The sequence below is a fragment of the Anolis sagrei genome, chromosome 5 (assembly GCF_037176765.1).
Source record: "Anolis sagrei isolate rAnoSag1 chromosome 5, rAnoSag1.mat, whole genome shotgun sequence".
In the NCBI taxonomy this organism is placed as follows: domain Eukaryota; kingdom Metazoa; phylum Chordata; class Lepidosauria; order Squamata; family Dactyloidae; genus Anolis; species Anolis sagrei.
Genome location: NC_090025.1, coordinates 79270589 through 79289978, shown reverse-complemented (window position 1 = coordinate 79289978; position 19390 = coordinate 79270589). Strand labels below are relative to the sequence as shown.

General features: G+C 40.3%; 1 protein-coding gene across 2 annotated transcripts in view; it reads left to right on the top strand.

Annotated features, from left to right (window-relative positions):
• LIMCH1 (LIM and calponin homology domains 1) overlaps window positions 1-19390 on the top strand; it is a 341273-nt gene that overhangs the window by 279373 nt on the left and 42510 nt on the right. For both annotated transcript variants that reach the window (XM_067468791.1, XM_067468792.1), the window contains exons 11-17: window positions 330-581; window positions 2244-2579; window positions 4128-4436; window positions 7068-7373; window positions 9497-9760; window positions 10575-10610; window positions 18037-18166. In XM_067468791.1, the coding sequence (XP_067324892.1) occupies window positions 330-581; window positions 2244-2579; window positions 4128-4436; window positions 7068-7373; window positions 9497-9760; window positions 10575-10610; window positions 18037-18166 (1633 nt within the window). The remainder of the gene's footprint in view (window positions 1-329; window positions 582-2243; window positions 2580-4127; window positions 4437-7067; window positions 7374-9496; window positions 9761-10574; window positions 10611-18036; window positions 18167-19390) is intronic.

Here is a 19390-nt window from a genome sequence, read left to right as displayed (position 1 = left end):
TGTATGTGGCTCAAACTTACTAGCTGACCTAGATTAGCAGCTGCACATAATGATTAACAATATAAGGTTTTCTTTAACACACACACTCGGTGTTGATCCTTTTACAACTTACTGTACCAATATAGTCATGCAAGAATTTCTTGTTGTCTCACAATGAAGTGTGCCAGAACTAGGTAGTTATTGTGGTCTTCGAATAGATAGTTTTCTAGTCCCTTCATTTCCAGCTTCATTTCATTCTTGTATCATTTGTACTGGTGTGCTGTTTATCATTGTCTAGCCCCACAAAATTGTTGTCTCTCCTGTTGATTTTGAAATATGCATTACATTAGTGGAAAGAAGGTACATATGATTTCGACAAGGCCAGCAACATTATGTGAAGCCAAGCCATGCCTGCCATCTCCGGATGACGGATCTAAGGAGAGAAACCAAGCAAAACTTCCTGACACTCAGAGAGATGGTCTGGCTAGGCGAAAAACTCAGGCTAACCCCTCCCAACTAGACTTGTCCGTTTTTGTGAAAGCTCCTATAACACAAGCAGATAAAGCAATCTGGGATCGACTAAAAGTTTCAGGGAAGTCCAGGTATGTTGTCGTAAAGGAAGGAAAAGTCAAGCTTTGCGTTGCTTCCAAAGTCTTGCTACTACCGCTGTGCCTTCAGGACGATGGCTTTTAGCTTCTAAATTCTAATGGCAAGCAGTAATTTATGCATGTGCTTTGTTAGTCCCAGATGTACACAGGCATATTGCTGCAGTGAAGCAAAATATCAGCCTTTGCCATAAAGTCCAGTAGTGACCCATAGGTCTTTTTTTTAAACAAATTATTTTCTATTAGTCTTATTTATTTAATTAATTAATTACAGTATTTATATTCTGCCCTTCTCACCCTGCAGGGGACTCAGGGCGGATCGCAACGCATATACACATGGCAAACATTCAGTGCCATAGATGCACGATATATATAGACAGACATACAGAGGCCATTTAACATTCTAGCTCCATGAGGGTATGCTTGAATTCCGGCCACTGGGGGAGCTGTCGCTTCACCGTCCACTTGTGACACTGATGGAGTACTTCCTCATTCTTTTTGCACACTGCTGGAGATTTTTATAGCATCGTAAATTAGTTAAATTAGCCTCCCTGCATAAAGCGGTACCTAAATTTCCTACTTGACAGATGCAACTGTCTTTCGGGCTGCAAAGGTCAACAGCAAGTTAGACAAATGGCCGGGAGCTTACTCTGACCTGGGCTCGAACTCATGGCCTTTCAGTCAATAGTGATTTTAATGCCGCTAGCCCAACCAGCTGCGCCATAACCTGGTCTTCTCTGAGTATAGTCTTCATCTTTCCTAGATTATTACAGGGTCCTTATCTTTCTATTTACAAAAAAGAAGTAGCGTTTCCCCTCGCTCAGTTAAAAATAGCAGTATGGCACTCCTTTTTTGAGGCTTTTGTATGGTTTTTTGATCACATCTGAACAGAAATCATGAATAGCCCTTATCATCGTCCTGAAGAGTGAAATGAAGAATGAAATGCTTTTCCTCCCCTTGTCTTTTCAGACACAAGTTTCCATTTTGGGCTTCCCTCCTCTTGGCACATCCAAGCAGGAAGCAGCTGTTCCAACAGGCCTTGTTAGCTCTGACCAACATTACGTAGGAGCTTGTCTGAATCAATCAAAACTAAGACGATAGCACTGTGTTAAATTCAATGGAAGGACTGAGACACAATCTGACTTAAAAGTTTACAAAACATAAATAAAATTGCCGCTGGAGCCGTATGTACTGCCGAGATTTCCAAGGGCGTCATGCCATCACTTGGCACCAAACCGCTGCTGTTGCTTCTGTCTGATTTTTTTTTTCATCTCTGTGGCTCAGTTTTTGCAATGTTGCTTAAATTTTTGTTTTCCTGTGAAGGATAACTCCTTCCATACTGTACCAATAGTTTCTTGGCTTGATAGTTCTGTGTGTATATGTGTATTGATACCTCTGATTGGCTGCTTTTACTTCAACTTTTAATCACATCTTCAGTTTTATTTTTCTTGGGGCTCTTCCAGACAGGCCCTATATCCCAGGATCTGATCCCAGGTTTTCTGTTTATCCCAGATTATCTGGCAATGCGAACTCATATATTCCAGTTTAAAGCAGAAAACCTGGGATCAGATCCTGGGATATAGGGCCTGTCTGGAAGGGCCTTTAGTCTTTTGATATCTTCTTATGTGCTTTTCTTTCTTTCCTTTCTTTTATTGTTAGTGATGAGGAGCTCACAGACACTCCAGATTCACTGCTGTCTTCTGAAATGACAGTGGAAACTGATAACAGTTTTGCAAGCCCCAAAGTCCAAACATGCAAGAAAACTCCCAAACAGAGGTTTGTGCACTTTGGGCCAGTGACAGAAATTGACCATCAGCAATGGGAGCAGCCTTCCGTTACTATAGCTGTGGCCAAAAACGAAATGGAAGAGACAACTAATAAGAAAAATATTGGGGCTCTTGGGGTATCAAGTGGAACTTCCTCCTCAGTTTCTGTGAGCCCCGAGAAGTCCGTTGCTCACGCTGATGAAGGGCACAGGCCACATGCTAATTCCAGGTATTGGTTTGTTGCACAGCAAAAGGGATTCAATATACCAGTGGAATATGCAATAGTTAGGCTCAGCATCAATATTTATATGTACCATATATATTCTATAGATCAGTAAGCCACAGTCCTGTTTCCTCCTTTCTCACCAGCACACAATAAATGGAAAGCTTATAACAAAAAGCAAGATGTATTCTTCATTTTCAAATTCTGCCTTGTTTTATGACCTTATTATAAAGCAGTGGTTCTCAACCTGTGGGTCCCCAGATGTTTTGGCCTTCAAGTCCTAGAAATCCTAAGCTTGTAAACTGATTGGGATTTCTGGGAGTTGTAGGCCAAAACATCTTGGGACCCTCAGGTTGAGAACCACTGTCATAAAGGTTCATCTAGCTTCTGGGAAGGAAAGAGAGAGCAGCGGAGTGAATCTGTTGCCCTGCACATAGCTTCCTCTGCATTACCCTCGCAGAGATGGCCTGTGCTGGCTCCACTGAAGACAGAACAACTTGGAAAGCCTCTCATGTTACAGGGAAAGTGTCTGGCAACACATTAACCCCAGTTGTGAGTGGGGTCTTGATCTTGATTTTAACTGTGAGACGCTAACAAGATCAAGTCTCATCATCCAATTGTTCCATATTCCTGTGTTTGTTACACTGCCTTTGCAAAAGCCTGCTCGAACAACCAGGTCTTCACTTTCCTCCAAAATGTCAACAGGGAGGGGGCCGATCTAATATCTGTAGGAAGGGCGTTCCACAGCCGAGGGGCTACCACTGAGAAGGACCTATCTCTCGTCCCTGCCAAACATACTTGTGACGCAGGTGAGACCAAGAGCAGGGCCTCCCCAGACGATCTTAACACCCTAGCAGGTTCATTGGAGGAAATGTGTTCGGATGTGGCCAAAAGAGGAGAGAATGCTTCTGGAACATAGCCATACAGCCCGGGAAACTCACAGCAACCCAGTGATTCCGACCATGAAAGCCTTCAACAACACATGCATGTCTTTCTCAACCGAGAGAAATTTAGTAGTGATGCATCCTTTTCAGTAAAAGGATGATCAAATCACATTAAAGGTTTCCCTTTCTGATCAGTATTCACCCAGGCTTTTCGGAGCCTCCTTGGTCTATTGCTGCCTTCGGACATTCTGTTTTGTGTTCTGCTGCTCCTCCGTCTGAAGTGGTAGCATAGTGTTTACTTCAGTTGCTGGCAGCACATTACAGAGCTTCATTCTTCTCTTGAAGACAGCTGGTTTTTTAAAAAGGGTCCCCTCCCCTTCCTTTTGGCATATTAAAAGTGCCCTCCACTTTCTTTTGTGGGGTGTGAAATAATGCTTGTACGTTCTGCATTGCTCAGCACAAGTATCAGGATTTATATTGATTCGATTTTCCTTTATTTAACCAGACTGTGGTCGTTGAAAGAATTTCCCATTGATGGCTACTATTAAAAGAAATTTAAATGTTCAGTTTGAAAGATAAGACAAACAAGTGAAAATCTTTTCTCAGTGCTTCCATATGGTTCTCATTGCCTATCTTCTTTTCTCCCCTACTTTCCATCTTATACTGTTAGTGAAATACTATTATCTGAAAGGGATATGCATAATTCATCTGTTCCGGATGTTTGTGATAATCCCGAGAAGCAGATACCTAGCAGCTTGAGTGAATGGAATGAAAGCAGCGAAGAAGAATTGGATGAGACGTTCCCAGATATTGAAAGAGATGACATGCTGGCTAGAAGATTTGGAACTTTTCAGAAATCTGCTAGCCCAGTTCGTACATCTTGCTCTCCCATTTCAGTAGTCAGTAGTCATCATCCAGTGAAACAGGAACAAAATGTTATTCTCTGCAGACAGTGGAAGACTCCACAGAAAGTAGAAAGGTCAGAAATTGGCAACCAGCCGTTATGAGCTTCTTAGGCCTGCTTTGCATGTTGGACTAACCGTGCATTACGTTATTCTACTTCTTAACAAGAAAGTAAAAAAAAAATCTTAACAACGGAAGAAGAAAACAAGCCTTATAAAGTTTTAGAAAGCAGGAGAAAATAATAGTGTTTTAAAGCAGGGGTCCTCAAACTTTTTAAACAGTCATAGTCTCTTAAACTACTGGAGAGTCGGATTATAATTTGAAGTAAACGTGAATGAATTCCTATGCACACTGCACATATCTTATTTGTAGTGCAAAAAACTACTTTAAAACAATACAATAATTAAAATGAAGAACAATTTTAATAAATATAAACTTACAAGGGTTGAATGAAAGGAATGCCTCCACCTTTGTAACTCCTCAACAGATGACAAAACTGTTATGCGGCAGGTACTGGCTTGTTCAGTAGACTCTCTTTACAGTTCCATTTTGGCGGTAAGCCTTGGCATTGAACGGTTGTGTTGTTAAAGTGTGAAGTATGGAACCCTGTGCAGACAGTCGGTCAATGCGACTTAAGCAATGTGCAGTCATTGAATTCTTGACAGCAGAAGGTGTCACCCAAAAGGAGATTCATCAGAGAATGCAAGGTGTTTATGGTGATTGTGTTGATGTGAGTACTGTGCGTTGTTGGGCGAGTAAGTTTAAAGATGTTGAGGTGACACCTTCTGCTGTCAGGAATTCAATGACTGCACGTTACCGACCGTCTGCACAGGGTTCCATACTTCCAACACAACCATTAAATGCTAAGGCTTCCAGCCAAAATGGAACTGTAGAGAAGAGTCTACTGAACAAGCCAGTACCTGCTGCATACCAGTACTGCCATCTGTTGAGGAGTTACGAAGGTGGAGGCATTACTTTTTATTCAACCTTGGTATTACTATTTTAATGGGAAGTGTGGGCCTGCTTTTGGCTGATGAGATAAGATTGTTGTTGTTGTTGTTGTTGTTGTGTGCTTTCAAGTCATTTCAGACTTAGGTTGACCCTTAGCGAGGGCCGGGTAAATGACCTTGGTGGGCCGTATCCAGCACTCGGGCCTTAGTTTGAGGACCCCTGTTTTAAAGCATCTGTATAGCAGGAAGATTTTAACTTTGGGGTTTAAGATTAATAAGAGGATCAAAATTATAAACACAAAATGGCCTTGAAGTATCAGTTCTAATAACTGACATCTTCCTTAGTACTGACCTTTTAAAAAGGTCTTTAAAATGGTGTTATACTATCAGATCTTATTTGGTATACCTTTGAAATTTAGATCTAACTATTGGAATTGTGAGAACTGTAATGACATCCCATGGGAAAGCAAAATATGAAGAAATCCTTCTCTTCCTGCTTCTCCTCCTGCTCCTTGTCCTGATTTCCTGGACATTTTTTTCTTTTTGAGGGGCAGTTTTTATTTTCTTTTATATGATGAGTGTGTGTTTATATGTTATGAGTAATTTCCGTGGCCAAAGAAGTGTGGCCACATCTTTAAGACTAAACTAGTTCTTATTTTAGTATGAACTTTCGTGGATATCAACCGACTTCTTCAGATGCAGTACAGGATAATGTTAAAGCTTCAGATTGTAAAGCATATAAAATTGTGGGGTTGGGATAAAATGTAGTAGGATTCAGAAAGATGTAAATCTCATGCCCTAGTTATTCAAATGGCTGGTTGAAGTGGTACAGATCATTTAGACCAGGGGTCCTCAAACTTTTTAATCAGAGGGCCAGGTCAAAATCCCACAAACTGTTGGAGGGCCAGATTATAATTTGAAAAAAGCATGAATGAATTCCTGTGCACATTGCACATATCTTATTTGTAGTGTAAACAACACTTTAAAACAATACAATAATTAAAATGAAGAACAATTTCAACAAATATAAATTTATTAGATGCCAGGTAACCTGAGAGCTATTTCAGTGGGAAGTGTGGGCCTGCTTTTGGCTGATGAGATAGGTTTGTTGTTGGTGTTGTTGTTGTTGTTGTGGTTGTGGTTGTTGAGTGCTTTCAATTCATTTCAGACTTGATCCTGAGTGAGGGCCAGGTAAATGACCTTGTTGGGGGGGGGGGGGCATATCCAGCCCTGGGCCTTAGTTTGAGAACCCCTGATTTAGATCTTTGTAACCTCAGACTTTAATATCACTCTGTACTACATCTGAAAAAGTGGGTTTATTAAAAGTTCATGTTAAAATAAAAGTTTTAAATGTGCTGCCACATTTCTTTTCTCTCTCATTCCCTTCCTCCTTTTTATACTACACAAGGCTAACAAAACTACTTTTTTTGGAAAACTTCCATAATAGATTTCTGACATAATGGAGATAAATGCAATAATATTAGGATAATACCTAATAACATTTATTTTGTCTATTTGGGGTTCCATAAAAGAAGTGCAGAACATCTTATATAGGATTTCTGTCTGCCATCTCTCATTGATGTGTGTCCAGGCGGAGACCTGTTCTTCTTCAGTTTTGTAATAACATCCTGTGCCCTCAGAATATCTACTGGGATTTTTATTAGAGAAAATTGTTGTGTGCGATTGATAAGCACCTGTTTTCCTCCTTGGTTTTCCATTGCCTTCTAAATAATACTATACTCCAATTGCCTTAGCAGAACACTGACTGGTATAATGCAGTGTGAACACAGAGTGCCTTCACCTGCATCTCTAAGTCTGGGTGTATTGTGTGAAAATGGCTATGGAAAGTCAAACGATCAAGATGATCACAGAAACCCTACAGCAGAAGAGAAAGGGGCACTTAAAAATACAGGGAAAGATGACATGATGGTGAGAAGAACCAGAGCTTTTCTGAAGCAGACTGGACCCTGTGTTAAACAGTTCCTCCCAGTTCCTTTCTCAAAGCAGCAGAATGGTGAGGAAGCAGTTAAGGAGCTTGCAAAGACTGAACAGAAAATGAAGAGGTCAGAAAGCTATTTTGTGATCTTTCATCTCAGCAGTAATTTTCACAGAAGAGCAGGATGCCTGTTTTCATTTCTGCTATAGCCTTTTGTCTCCTTATGTTAGATCAGGCTTGTAAATAATTGTTCAGCTTGTTGGAATTATTTCCAGAATGGGCAAGAAAAATTAACCAAAATTGTTTTTAATTTTTTTTTTTTGCATTGAGTTGTGCATGAATTGTACATTTTTTCATAAGTTTTCAACTTTGGTTGGCTTGCCAGGTCCAAATTTACAGTTTTCTTCTGTTATGAATAATTTCCATAGATGATATATGATGGAAACTTTGCCTTTTGAGATGAAGAACTATTTTTTCTTCAGAGTAACTTTATGTTTTTGGAGGGGGGGGGGCAACCCACACATACACACTTCTAAACTGTTCAGAGTTGCCACTCATGGATAATTACCTAAGACAGATAATTAAATTGATTATGAGGACTATATATGTCTCATCTAAAATATAAGTTGTTTTGGGTCAGGGATGGCAATGAAATGACTCCTTTGTTCTGTTCAGGTAATATTTATTCATAATATTTGGATAAATGGGAGTAGTATTTACAAAAAGCTGTGCTGTTCCTTCAATGTTTAATGTGTATAGAAAATGAATTTGAATAGTTGTGATGTCCAGATAATGAAAACCAGGGAGTGAAGGAAAAGAGTTGTGATTGAGCCCTGAAGATTTTATGTATCCATCCATAAACAAGCTCAAAGCAGAGCATTGGCACCAATACTAATGACCTCATCACATTAATGAGGTTCCGTGGGGCATTTCACCAGTCTCTGTGGTGAATCGGCGGGGCAGTCCTGACAATCCGTGCCCCGCCTTGCTGGTAGCAGTACTTTCCCATCACACGTGGAGAAGCGTCACTACATGGCTCCCCCCCTCCCTCGCTCGTGCTGGCCGCATTGTTCCAAACGGAACATGGCAAGCCTCCTGTACCCTGGGCGCAGCTTCATAGGATATTTGCACCCCACCTGAAGTTAGCCCTTGTCATGTGATAGGCAGCATGGGGCTTCGTCGATCAACTGTACAGCAAACGTCCAGGGTGCTTGCAGCCAACCATGTGATAAATTTCTAAGTCTGCTAATGTTGAATAGCCTGGTGCAAAAACAAAGCAACAACAAAAGTCATCATAATATTTGGTGAAACAGAATTGACTGGTTCTCCACTTTATTTATTTATTTATTTATTTATGACATTTATATGCCACCCTTCTCACCCCGAAGGGGACTCAGAGCGGCTTACAAGATATATATACATACAATATATTATTAGCATAGTACAATATCAGTATTATATATTACTATATTGTACTATATTATTATATTGTAATGTTATTAGTAATATTACATGTTCTATAAATTAAATAATAATATATAAATTATATAATTATAATATCATATTATTAGTATTAGTATTATATTGTATTACATTATAATATTATAAATGTTATATGTATATACAATATATTACATTACATTATATTATATTATTAGCATAGCACAGGAGACAAGGTGGAACTGTCTTCTGCCCTCCTCTTTCTTCACTCTGGCCCAGAGCAACAGTTGGTGCTGAGGGGAGGGGTCCCCAACTGATGACAAAAGCAGGAGATAAGGTGGAACTGTCCCCTGGGCCCCTCTTTCTTCACTCTGGCCCAGAGCATCAGTTGGTGCTGGCGGGGGGGGGGGTGTCCCCAACTGATGACATAGGCAGGAGACAAGGTGGAACTGTTCCCTGCCCCCCCCCCTCTTCTCTCTGGCCCACAGCAGCAGTTGGTGCTGGGGGGAGAGGTCCCCAACTAGTGACATAGGCAGGAGACAAGGTGGAACTGTCCCCTGGCCCCCTCTCTCTTCACTCTGACCCAGATGATGGCATAGGCAGGATACAAGGTGGTTCCCCACTCTCTTCACTCTGGCCCACTTGTTTGGGAAGTTGGACAGAGCTACACATATTTAAGGATTTGGTGGGTCTTCCTAGTTATTTGTGTTTTGTGACATAATTTCACAGATTTGCTTCCTCCTTGGATGTGTGTGCATTGGGCATGTCCTGTGTCTCACTGCGAGCTAAAACAGAAATTACTTTTTTTAGCATTACTGTGACGGATTCAGTGGTCTCTGAAAACCATCCAAGGCCTTGCATGGAAATCCCAGAAAGGCTTGTAGTGCATCTTGAAGAGCAGCTGGAAGAAGAGAAATCTAGCACCTCTACTGAAAAAGAGGGTGTTTCTTCAGATGCACATAAGAATGTGCTTGACCTTGAATCGGTCAAAACTGAACATTCTTCTGAGATGCAGGAAGTTCTTGAAACAAACAGCAAAGAACTTATGTTGCTAGAAGATGAACCAATACAAATGTGAGCAAGTGTGCCATGCAGACGTAAAGCCTTCTGTGGTCTTTTACAGCATGTTAGTGCATGCACGTTGGAATCAAATAGAGTCTGCTCTTGTCTGATTTATTTGATTGTGGATTAACAGTTGCATACACCTGTCATGAGGCTTTTGAACTAATAGTCTTTCTTTGCAAAACTGTAAGAAATATCTTTTTTAAATGGCATGGGAATAGGGGAGGGGGAAGTTTACAAGAAATACCTATGAGTGTGATTTTTCTCTGGAAATGTAAAATTTGCTTTCTGCCAAATAATAATGGAAGCATGGACTTACAGGTTGCAGTGTTTTTCAAGAATACAGCATGTTTCTATTTACGTAAACGAGAATGGGATTCAATGCAAGAGGTGTTCCAAAATCCAGAAACATGTTGATTTTCTTTTACAGGATCTAGATTATGCACAGTGTAACACATATATGGTTACGACATGTCTGGCCTGCCTCATAAAACAAGCTTTTTATATAAGCTTTTATGAGTAATTCCTCCCTTCAATCAGTTTCATGGTGCGGTTTGCTAACAGGTGTTACAAATTGTGTTAAAAACGTTTTTAAAACCCATTGTTGTAATCTTGATCATTAACATTTATCTCATTTGCGATGCTCTAAAATTTCGGTGCTGTTTTAGTCCTTTTGATTGCGGGAGAAGTTTGCCTTCAAATGAAAATCAATCTCCTTTTGTGGTTTTCGCTCCCACTTCTCCCTCTCCTTGCCCTCACTGCAGTTCCCTTCATATATCCTCTTTCTCCGTGTTAAATCTCTCTAATTTTATATTTGGTTTTATAGATTCGGCTCCAGAACTCCTGTGTCTGATGACGCAGAGTAAGTTGTTGTGTGCTCTCATTGGGTTGCCTTTAAACAATTTAAACTGCATGCTTTTCATACTTACTACTAATTTAAAATGCAGTTGTTGCACCATTAGTACCTTTCATTGTTCTGGTACAGAGCTGTTTGAAATGTATGTGCTTTGACATAACACTGCAGTGATATGCGCTTTGTTGCATTAAAGTAATAACTTTTGAGAGAGCAATAAAGCATGTTGCTGCAAAAGCTGGCCTCTGCTATATTGTGATGTGCTCTTCTGTGAAGTCTATAGGGCCACTCCTCTGTTATAATGACTGGAATTGCAACGCTAGAGTTTTTGTAAACATGCAGACTAAATGTAGGTTTAAGTAGAAGGTTGAGTGAATGAGCTGCTGCGTCATAGCCTTGCTGGATCACTTGAAGAGCTATATGTTTCTATCTCCATTTTAAAATCATTAATTGTGGGCTTGTCTCCATGAGCCCAAAACCTCAGGCTCACCCCCAATGGACTGCTACCAGTCTTCATGATGCACAGTTATTTCTGGTGAGTATCGCAGGGGTTTTTAGTTGAAACCAACTATGCCCTGCTTTTAGCAAAATCAGGAGTTATTACAGAGTTTGCTGGACACCCTGGAGTATCCCAGGCTTTGGAACAACCTGAACAGCAGGATTGAATCCGATTCAGTCGAATTCAGTGTCCAAACCGGACACTGACGCCTTCACTCTCTCCCTGCACCCTCAACTCTGAGAAATAGGATGAATTGTGCCTCTTTCTCTACCACCGCTCCTAGGCAGAAGGAGCTCTCTCTTAGGTCCATGGCTGTAGTGTCCGCACAGACAGCAAAAAGGATCTTCTATCTTCTTCTTGCTGGTTGCAGGGGCATATTGTTTTAACATCGGAAGAGTCTCCCATGATGACCAAGAGCTCCTACTGAGCTTAATTTCTGTCTTGACATGACACCGGCAATGACACAAAAGGTGTGCCACCTGACGACCAGATGTGGTCTCAGTGCATTCTGGAATTACAGAGTCAGATTTACCAGTGTAGATGAGTTCTGAAAAGCTACCTTAGAAGAGATTGCAGTAGGAGAATATAGGTGGATCTACACTGCCATACAATCCAGAGTATCAAAACAAAAAAATCCAGATTATTTTATTTGAACTAGATTCCCCAGATGTTTTTGGGGGTCCCCAGATGTTTTTGACCTACGACTCCCAAAAATCCTAACAGCTGGTAAACTGGCTGGGATGTCTGGGAGTTGAGGGCCACAACATCTGGGGACCCACTGGTCGAGAATTACTGAACTAGATTGTAAGAGTCAATCAATCAATCGATCTTTATTATGGTCCAAAAATCCCAATTTGCTCAGCGGAAAAAGAGCACAGCAGACTCATAATTGAGCTGATCTACCAGGTAGGTTGCTCAGTAGTAGGTTACTAATATTAAGCTGATCCTGCTTGTAAAAACTGAAGGACAATAAAATGTGATACATGCATTCAACATCCTGGGCAAAGTCTTGCATTTTATGGGACTCCTGCAAATCTACTTCAAAGCACTTCAAAATGGAACGCATTGCACCTTACCTTGGAGAATAGGTAGCAATATTTGACCACAGTCAAGTTCTTAAGATAACTTGCTTCATGAAGAGGCCCAGCATAGTGTGTACTTAGGGTGCTTGGGGGACAAGAGACATATGAGTGAGAATGCAGCTCACAGAAGACAATGTCCCACAGTCTTTGTTTAATTGATTTAAGTGCCATATCATAACCCAGATGAAAAAAGAAGAATGAAGATAGGCCGATAGAAGATACTTTTTTAGAGTTAAGATTGAACCAGTGGCTAGTGTAATTATTCTGGGCTCGATGGTGATTCAGATCTGAGCCCAATCTGAAAACACTGACCTTAAGCCAATATTTAAGACTTAAGGTCAGTGTTTTCAAACTGGGTTCAGGTCTGATTCTGCACTGCCATATAATCCAGTTCAAAGCAGATAATCCGGTTTATATGGCAGTATAGTTGGGGGCCATAGTTTGTTTAAGATTTTCCCTTACCGCCATTTCTCAATTTCCCTTAGGTCACACACACATCCCATCTTGGTACCTTCCAGATGTTTTGGATTGTCAAGTGTTGTCATCATTAAACAATGTGAACAATAATGAGACATCATAGGAACTGAAGTAAAAAAAAAAAAACCCTGATGGGCACTAAGTAGGGAAGGACTTCCTTAGAAAACCATAAACTTCATCTAAATCTGGATTTTGGCATATGTAACTGCCTATATCATTCACCCAACTCACATGTTTTGTTAGTTTATTAGTTTCCTGTCCCATTACCTAAATATGTATTTTATGAGATTAAAGTGGCATGAGTTAATTAAATGGAATATGTACTATATCTTATTAATATATAAATTCTTCACACATAAATTCTGCTCTCATGTATTTATGATGTCCCAAAGAATACGATCCAACTTTTCTTTTCATTAAAAAAAACCCTAGTTTCCTTGTTTTTGTGTAATATGCAAACATTTTCAAGGATTGGTATTTACAAGCAAATTAAAAGGAAGAATAAAAATCTACTGCAACATTCCTACAAGACATTGTTTTTACAGCATTCTAAGGAATGTGTATTTAAAATTGCAAACACTTGGAAATGTGTGTTGCAGACATCAGTTCAGTGAGGAAATTGAATAATATTGATTAGATTTCTAAGACATACTTCAGGTAATTCTTAACAGTTCCCACCCTTTTAAAGACTTTGCTCTATAGCAGTGGTTCCCAACCTGTGGTCCACGGACCATCAGTGGTCCCCACGAACTAAAATATGGTCAACGGCCTCACTGTTACTACACCATTGCAATGAGAGCAACTGGTCTCGCAAAATCCTCTTACAGTGCAGAGCCAGCATGGATGTTGGGAGGAGAGGCTGACTACCCGATAAAGGCACGACAGCAAGCCTCCTGACTGCTGCTTCTCCTCCTCCTCCCTCCAAATGGAGCCATTCCATGTGGCACCTGGAATCGGGGGCACCTTCGTGTCTGTTTTTAGGCCTGTTCCTGGGGTTATTTGGGCTGCTTATTCAGAAAATTGCATTTGATATACCACATCAGCTCTAGATAATTAAATATGGTTTTCTGTGGACAAGCAGATGGTGACTACTAGATGGCATATGTTCTCTATCAGAAATGTCCTGAGTTGCTCTTCATAAACAGCCTTTAGACAATGTTGAAAGTAAAAGAAAAATGCTTTACTTCAGCAAACACAAAGGATAAGCAAATGCAATTGAAAAGTGAAAAAGAAAGCAAGGAAGTCTTAATCCAGACACAAATTAAAGTATCTTACAAAGTCTCAAACAAAACACCAGTCTTCCATCTGACAACGAGCAATGAACTAAGTCCTTAGCAGCAGACAGAAAGCAGATTCCGTTGGAGCAAAAACATCAGTATCAGGGTCGTTGTTACCAGTGAAAGCTGACTGCTCCTGCCTCTGATTTACAGCCCTGAATTCCCCACACAAGAGGTGCTAGGGCATCTCCCAATTAGCTCAGCGTTTTTAGCAGCTATTCTGGTTGAACACTGTCTATGCTCTGTCTCTTTACATCTCTCTAGAAATGTGGGCACTTTCAAACCCTTATCGTCTGATTCTTCTTCTCTCTCCAATTCCTGAGCACTTCCCTGCTCTCCTTCCTCTTCCGAAGATGAGGAATCCCCAACAAGAAACTAGAGTTGATGTGATCTATCCAATACAAATTTCTGAATCAGCACCCCAAACAACCAAACCGAATCAAAGTTGACTCAAACTGATTCGTAACCCTTTTGGTAGTGATGTTGGAGAGTGGTCCCTGGTTAAGTGGTCTCTGGTCAAAGTGGTCCCTAGTAAAAAAAAAAGTTGGTAACCACTGCTCTATAGACTTTCTGTGTGGTAGATGACAATCTAGTAAAAAAATGACACATGGCAGAGGGCACCTACACTACAGCTTTATCATTCAGATTTCTTACATGGAATAACTGAAATCAGCAGATGAGATTTGTTTTGCACTGTAACAATCCATAGTCCTGTTCGGTTATCAAGATACTTTGAGAAGGTTTGGCAATGCCAACTATTTGGAAGTAGTAGCCCTGTTGTGGCCTCCCATACTAGTATTGCTGATTTTTTTTTTTTTGTAGCCAAATTAAAATTAATGGTTTGTTATTTTTTTAACTAGTTTTTTTTAAAAAAAATGTCCACCCTGGAAAATAATATACTTGTTTCATATACTTGTTTCAATTTTCTCCCAAAATGACTCCCTCCTTTTTGAAATGAACATTTGTTTTGATCATTTAATAACCCCTTGATTTTAGGATTATATTTCCTCAGAAGCTTGATGTAAACAATGTCTTATGATTCTTATGTAATGATTTTTCAGACTCTGTACAAGATTGCAAAACATGCCTCCATAATTCAATCACATGTTCATTGTTGATACTAATTTTTTAAATAGTTGTTCAAGTGAATTGCAGTAATAGAGATCTTGGAACAAAATTGAAATAGCATAGATTTTAAGTGATTATCAACAACTGGGAGCAATCTTTTAGTATTATAATTTTCAAACATGAACAGATTTGTTATATGTGGTATATTTATTACATATTAAACTATTTAGTCAGAGCAGGTATATAATCCTTTCCTTGAAAAGTTTAATCTGACACTGTCTTTACTTACGACATACAAAGCAGTAGAGCTTCCTATTGTCTCTCCATAATGTTCAGAGAGGAAAAGCATTTTGTCTCACTTAAACGTTTTGTCGAGATAAGGAAAGCTGCAAAACTACTGCTATTGGCATTGCTTGTGATATGTATTTCCAGCTTAAGGATTTTTTAAAATATCATTGTTTCAAATGGAATATTTTTTACCAAGCCATATTAGCTAAGGTTGATGAAATGAGAGGACTGTTTAGAGACAAATAACAATCCTTGAAGGAATTCAGTATCTAAGTGATGTGTCAGCACTTCAGGAAGTCCTTTTGAAAAGTTAGTTATGTGGACAATCTCATTTTTTAATTTTGATCAGTCTTCTTATTGATGTTAGTTTTGTTTTTTATGGATTTTACATAGACCCACTTTGGATTAAAGATGGGACAACGACATACAAAAGTATTGCCAATTCTACAAAACTCAACAATCCTATCAACAGTTCCCCTCTGTTAGGTTAGATTAGATTTTAACTCAGACCACTACAATATGTGAATTTCCAGGATTGCCTTAGTAAATTGCACTTCTCCTCTGAAAAGGACAAGCAGTAAGCATCCCATATGAGAATGCTTTAGAACAACTTTGGAGTGATTATTCAGCCCTCTGACTACTTGCAAGAAAATACCACTGACTATATGTGCATAATAGTGGAAACGCTTGATTGTCCTGACCCCGTTCTACCAAACCACAATGACTGGCCAGTGGCCATAATGAAATTCCATCAGGATATTCCGCCGGAGCATTTAGGGTCACTTAACAAGAGCTGTTCCCATCACAATCGCAAATGAGACTGATTTGCTTGGCTTCGTTTATGAAATGTAAGCTGTGCTTTCATCAAAAGGAAACCAGAAACATGGTGCACATTCCATGTATGTGACATTGAGAAAAATAATCACTGCATATAATATCTTTGTATACAATGCACTGTGCTTGTGACATTTTATTTTATTTTGTCTAACACTAATAACTTGCCTCTTGCTTCATCATGTAAAACAGAATATTGTGGAATGGAATATGACTTTTGTTCATCATGTAATTGTACACTAATACATGTTAGAAGTACTTTGGGGGTTGTATTGTTAACAAATTAACAATGAAGTCATGTGACCATTTGCTCTGCATGTGCGCTTGACTGGGTCAGCTCTCACAGCTTATTTATTATAGGCATTAAAACCTACTGAATAAGATAATCTGTACCTCTCAACTGTCTCTGATGTGTCAGATCCATTATTCCAGAAGACACAGTTTCAAAAAGCTTCACTGAGTATGCATCTACACTGTAGAATTAATGCAGTGTGACACCACTTAACCGCCATGGCTCAATGTTATGAAATCATGGAATATGTAGTTTGGTGAGGCAACTTCATACTTTGACAGAGAAGGTTAAAGACCATGTACAATTACAGCTACAACTCCCATGATTCCTTAGGATTGAGCGATGGCAGTGAAGCTGATGCCATAGTGCATTAATTCTACAATGTAGATGCATTCTTCTATGTCTGAAGCTTAGATATGTGCTTTTCAAACTGTCTACCTTTGGAAGAAACAGCTTCCCTTGTGTTGTAGGTTTTTTGGGCTGTCTGGCCATGTTCTAGAAGCATTCTCTCCTGACGTTTCACCTGCATTTGTGGCAAGCATCCTCACAACCGCTGAGGATGCTTACCATAGATGCAGGCGAAACGTCTGGAGAGAATGCTTCTAGAACATGTCCATACAGCCCGAAAAAACCTACAACAACCCAGTGATTCCAGCCATGAAAGCCTTCGACAAAACAGTTTCCCTTGTGTGTATTACAGGGAATTCTGGGTCACATTCTTAGAAACACGTTTAGCATGACCTTAGAATGGCCTAAAAGTAGAATTTATCCAAAGCCACATTCCCTCTCCACTTTGATTGCTGTTATAAGGTGTAGTTGGATGAGGTGTCTATTAGGATTATTTCCATTCCTGAACCTCCCCTTGAGAAGTCCTGTGAAATGTCCAAGACCTACCTTGTTTTCCCCAAAGCAGAACAGGGTCTTGTATAATTTTCCCCCCAAAGATGTGTTAGGGCTTATTTTCAAGATATGACTTATTTTTCTAAATTGATTTTTAATTAACTGTAACTAGGACTTATTTTTAAATAGGACTTATATTTTGAGCATCCTCAAAAATCATGCTCGGGGAAATGGTAGAAGAATTTCCATAAACACGGCATTTCCCTGATGAGTTCTCCACCATATTAAACAATGTAAGTGCAGGAGTTGTGCCGAATTCACATTAGATTGGGCCTGCACAACCTGTGATCCTCCAGGGGATTGGGACTCCGAATTTCTGGAACCTTAGCCAGTTTATCCAATGGACAGGGATTTTGAGAGCTGAGGTCCAAAACATCTGGAGGGCCACAGGTTGTGCACATCTGTATAAGTGAAAAAGCAATTTCGGACATGCCTTCAACTCTTTTTGTCCGGCATTACTGGTCTGTACCATAAGTTACCAGTTTGCATGTGCTTTTGGTATGTCTAATGCTTCACTCTACACATCCCCACCGAAGGCTTTTGATGTGGTAGGAGCGCATCCAAAAGCATCTTCCTTGATTTTTCACAGCTTCTCCAAGGACGAGATGCCTTTCCGTTTGCTCTAGCACCCTCCTGTGGCTGAAATTTTCAGGGTCCAGGCATTGATAGTACATAATTCCCTGACTTACTGATAAAACATTTTGGCTTTCCCTTTCAGGAGCGTGAGCATGTTTGACATGAGATGTGTGGATGAGGCTACTGTAATGCAGCCCCACAGCAAAGCACGGCACGAGAAGCTGCAGACTATTCATAACCAGCTGAAGGAGGATGAAGATCGGTGGCAGGATGTGAGTAGAAGTGCTGTCCTCTGATGTACCTGCAAGACAGACAACAAAGTTTGTTTTCCATATTATTTAAAAAAGAAGTCATTATTCTTTCCAATTTCCTACTAAGTTGGGTTTATTCAATTCTTTTAAAATGTTGTTGTTCATTCGTTCAGTCGTCTCCGACTCTTCGTGACCTCATGGACCAGCCCACGCCAGAGCTCCCTGTCGGCCGCCATCACCCCCAGCTCCTTCAAGGTCAGTCCAGTCACTTCAAGGATGCCATCCATCCATCTTGCCCTTGGTCGGCCCCTCTTCCTTTTGCCTTCCAATTTCCCCAGCATAATTGTCTTCTCTAGGCTTTGCTGTCTCCTCATGATGTGGCTAAAGTACTTCAACTTTGTCTCTAGTATCCTTCCCTCCAATGAGCATTCGGGCTTTATTTCCTGGAGGATGGACTGGTTGGATCTTCTCGCAGTCCAAGGCACTCTCAGAACTTTCCTCCAACACCACAGCTCAAAAGCATCGATCTTCCTTCGCTCAGCCTTCCCTAAGGTCCAGCTCTCACATCCATAGGTTACTACAGGGAATACCATGGCTTTGGCTAGGCGGATCTTTGTTGCCAGTCTGATGTCTTTACTCTTTACTATTTTATCGAGACTGGACATTGCTCTCCTCCCAAGAAGTGAACGTCTTCTGATTTCCTGGCCACAGTCTGCATCTGCAGTAATCTTTGCACCTAGAAATACAAAGTCTGTCACGGCCTCCACATTTTCTCCCTCTATTTCCCAGTTGTCAATCATTCTTGTTGCCATAGTCTTGGTTTTTTTTTTGATGTTTAGCTGCAACCCAGCTTTTGCGCTTTCTTCTTTCACCTTGATTAGAAGGCTCCTCAGCTCCTCCTCGCTTTCGGCCATCAGAGTGGTGTCATCTGCATATCTGAGGTTGTTGATGTTTCTTCCAGCAATTTTCACCCCAGCTTTGCATTCATCAAGCCCCGCACATCGCATGATGTGTTCTACATACAAGTTAAAAACGTTGGGTGAGAGTATGCAGCCTTGCCGGACGCCTTTCCCAATCTTGAACCAGTCTGTTGTTCCGTGGTCAGTTCTGACTGTTGCTACTTGGTCCTTGTACAGATTCCTCAGGAGAGAGACAAGGTGGCTTGGTATGCCCATCCCACCAAGAACTTGCCACAATTTATTATGATCCACACAGTCAAAGGCTTTAGAATAGTCAATGAAGCAG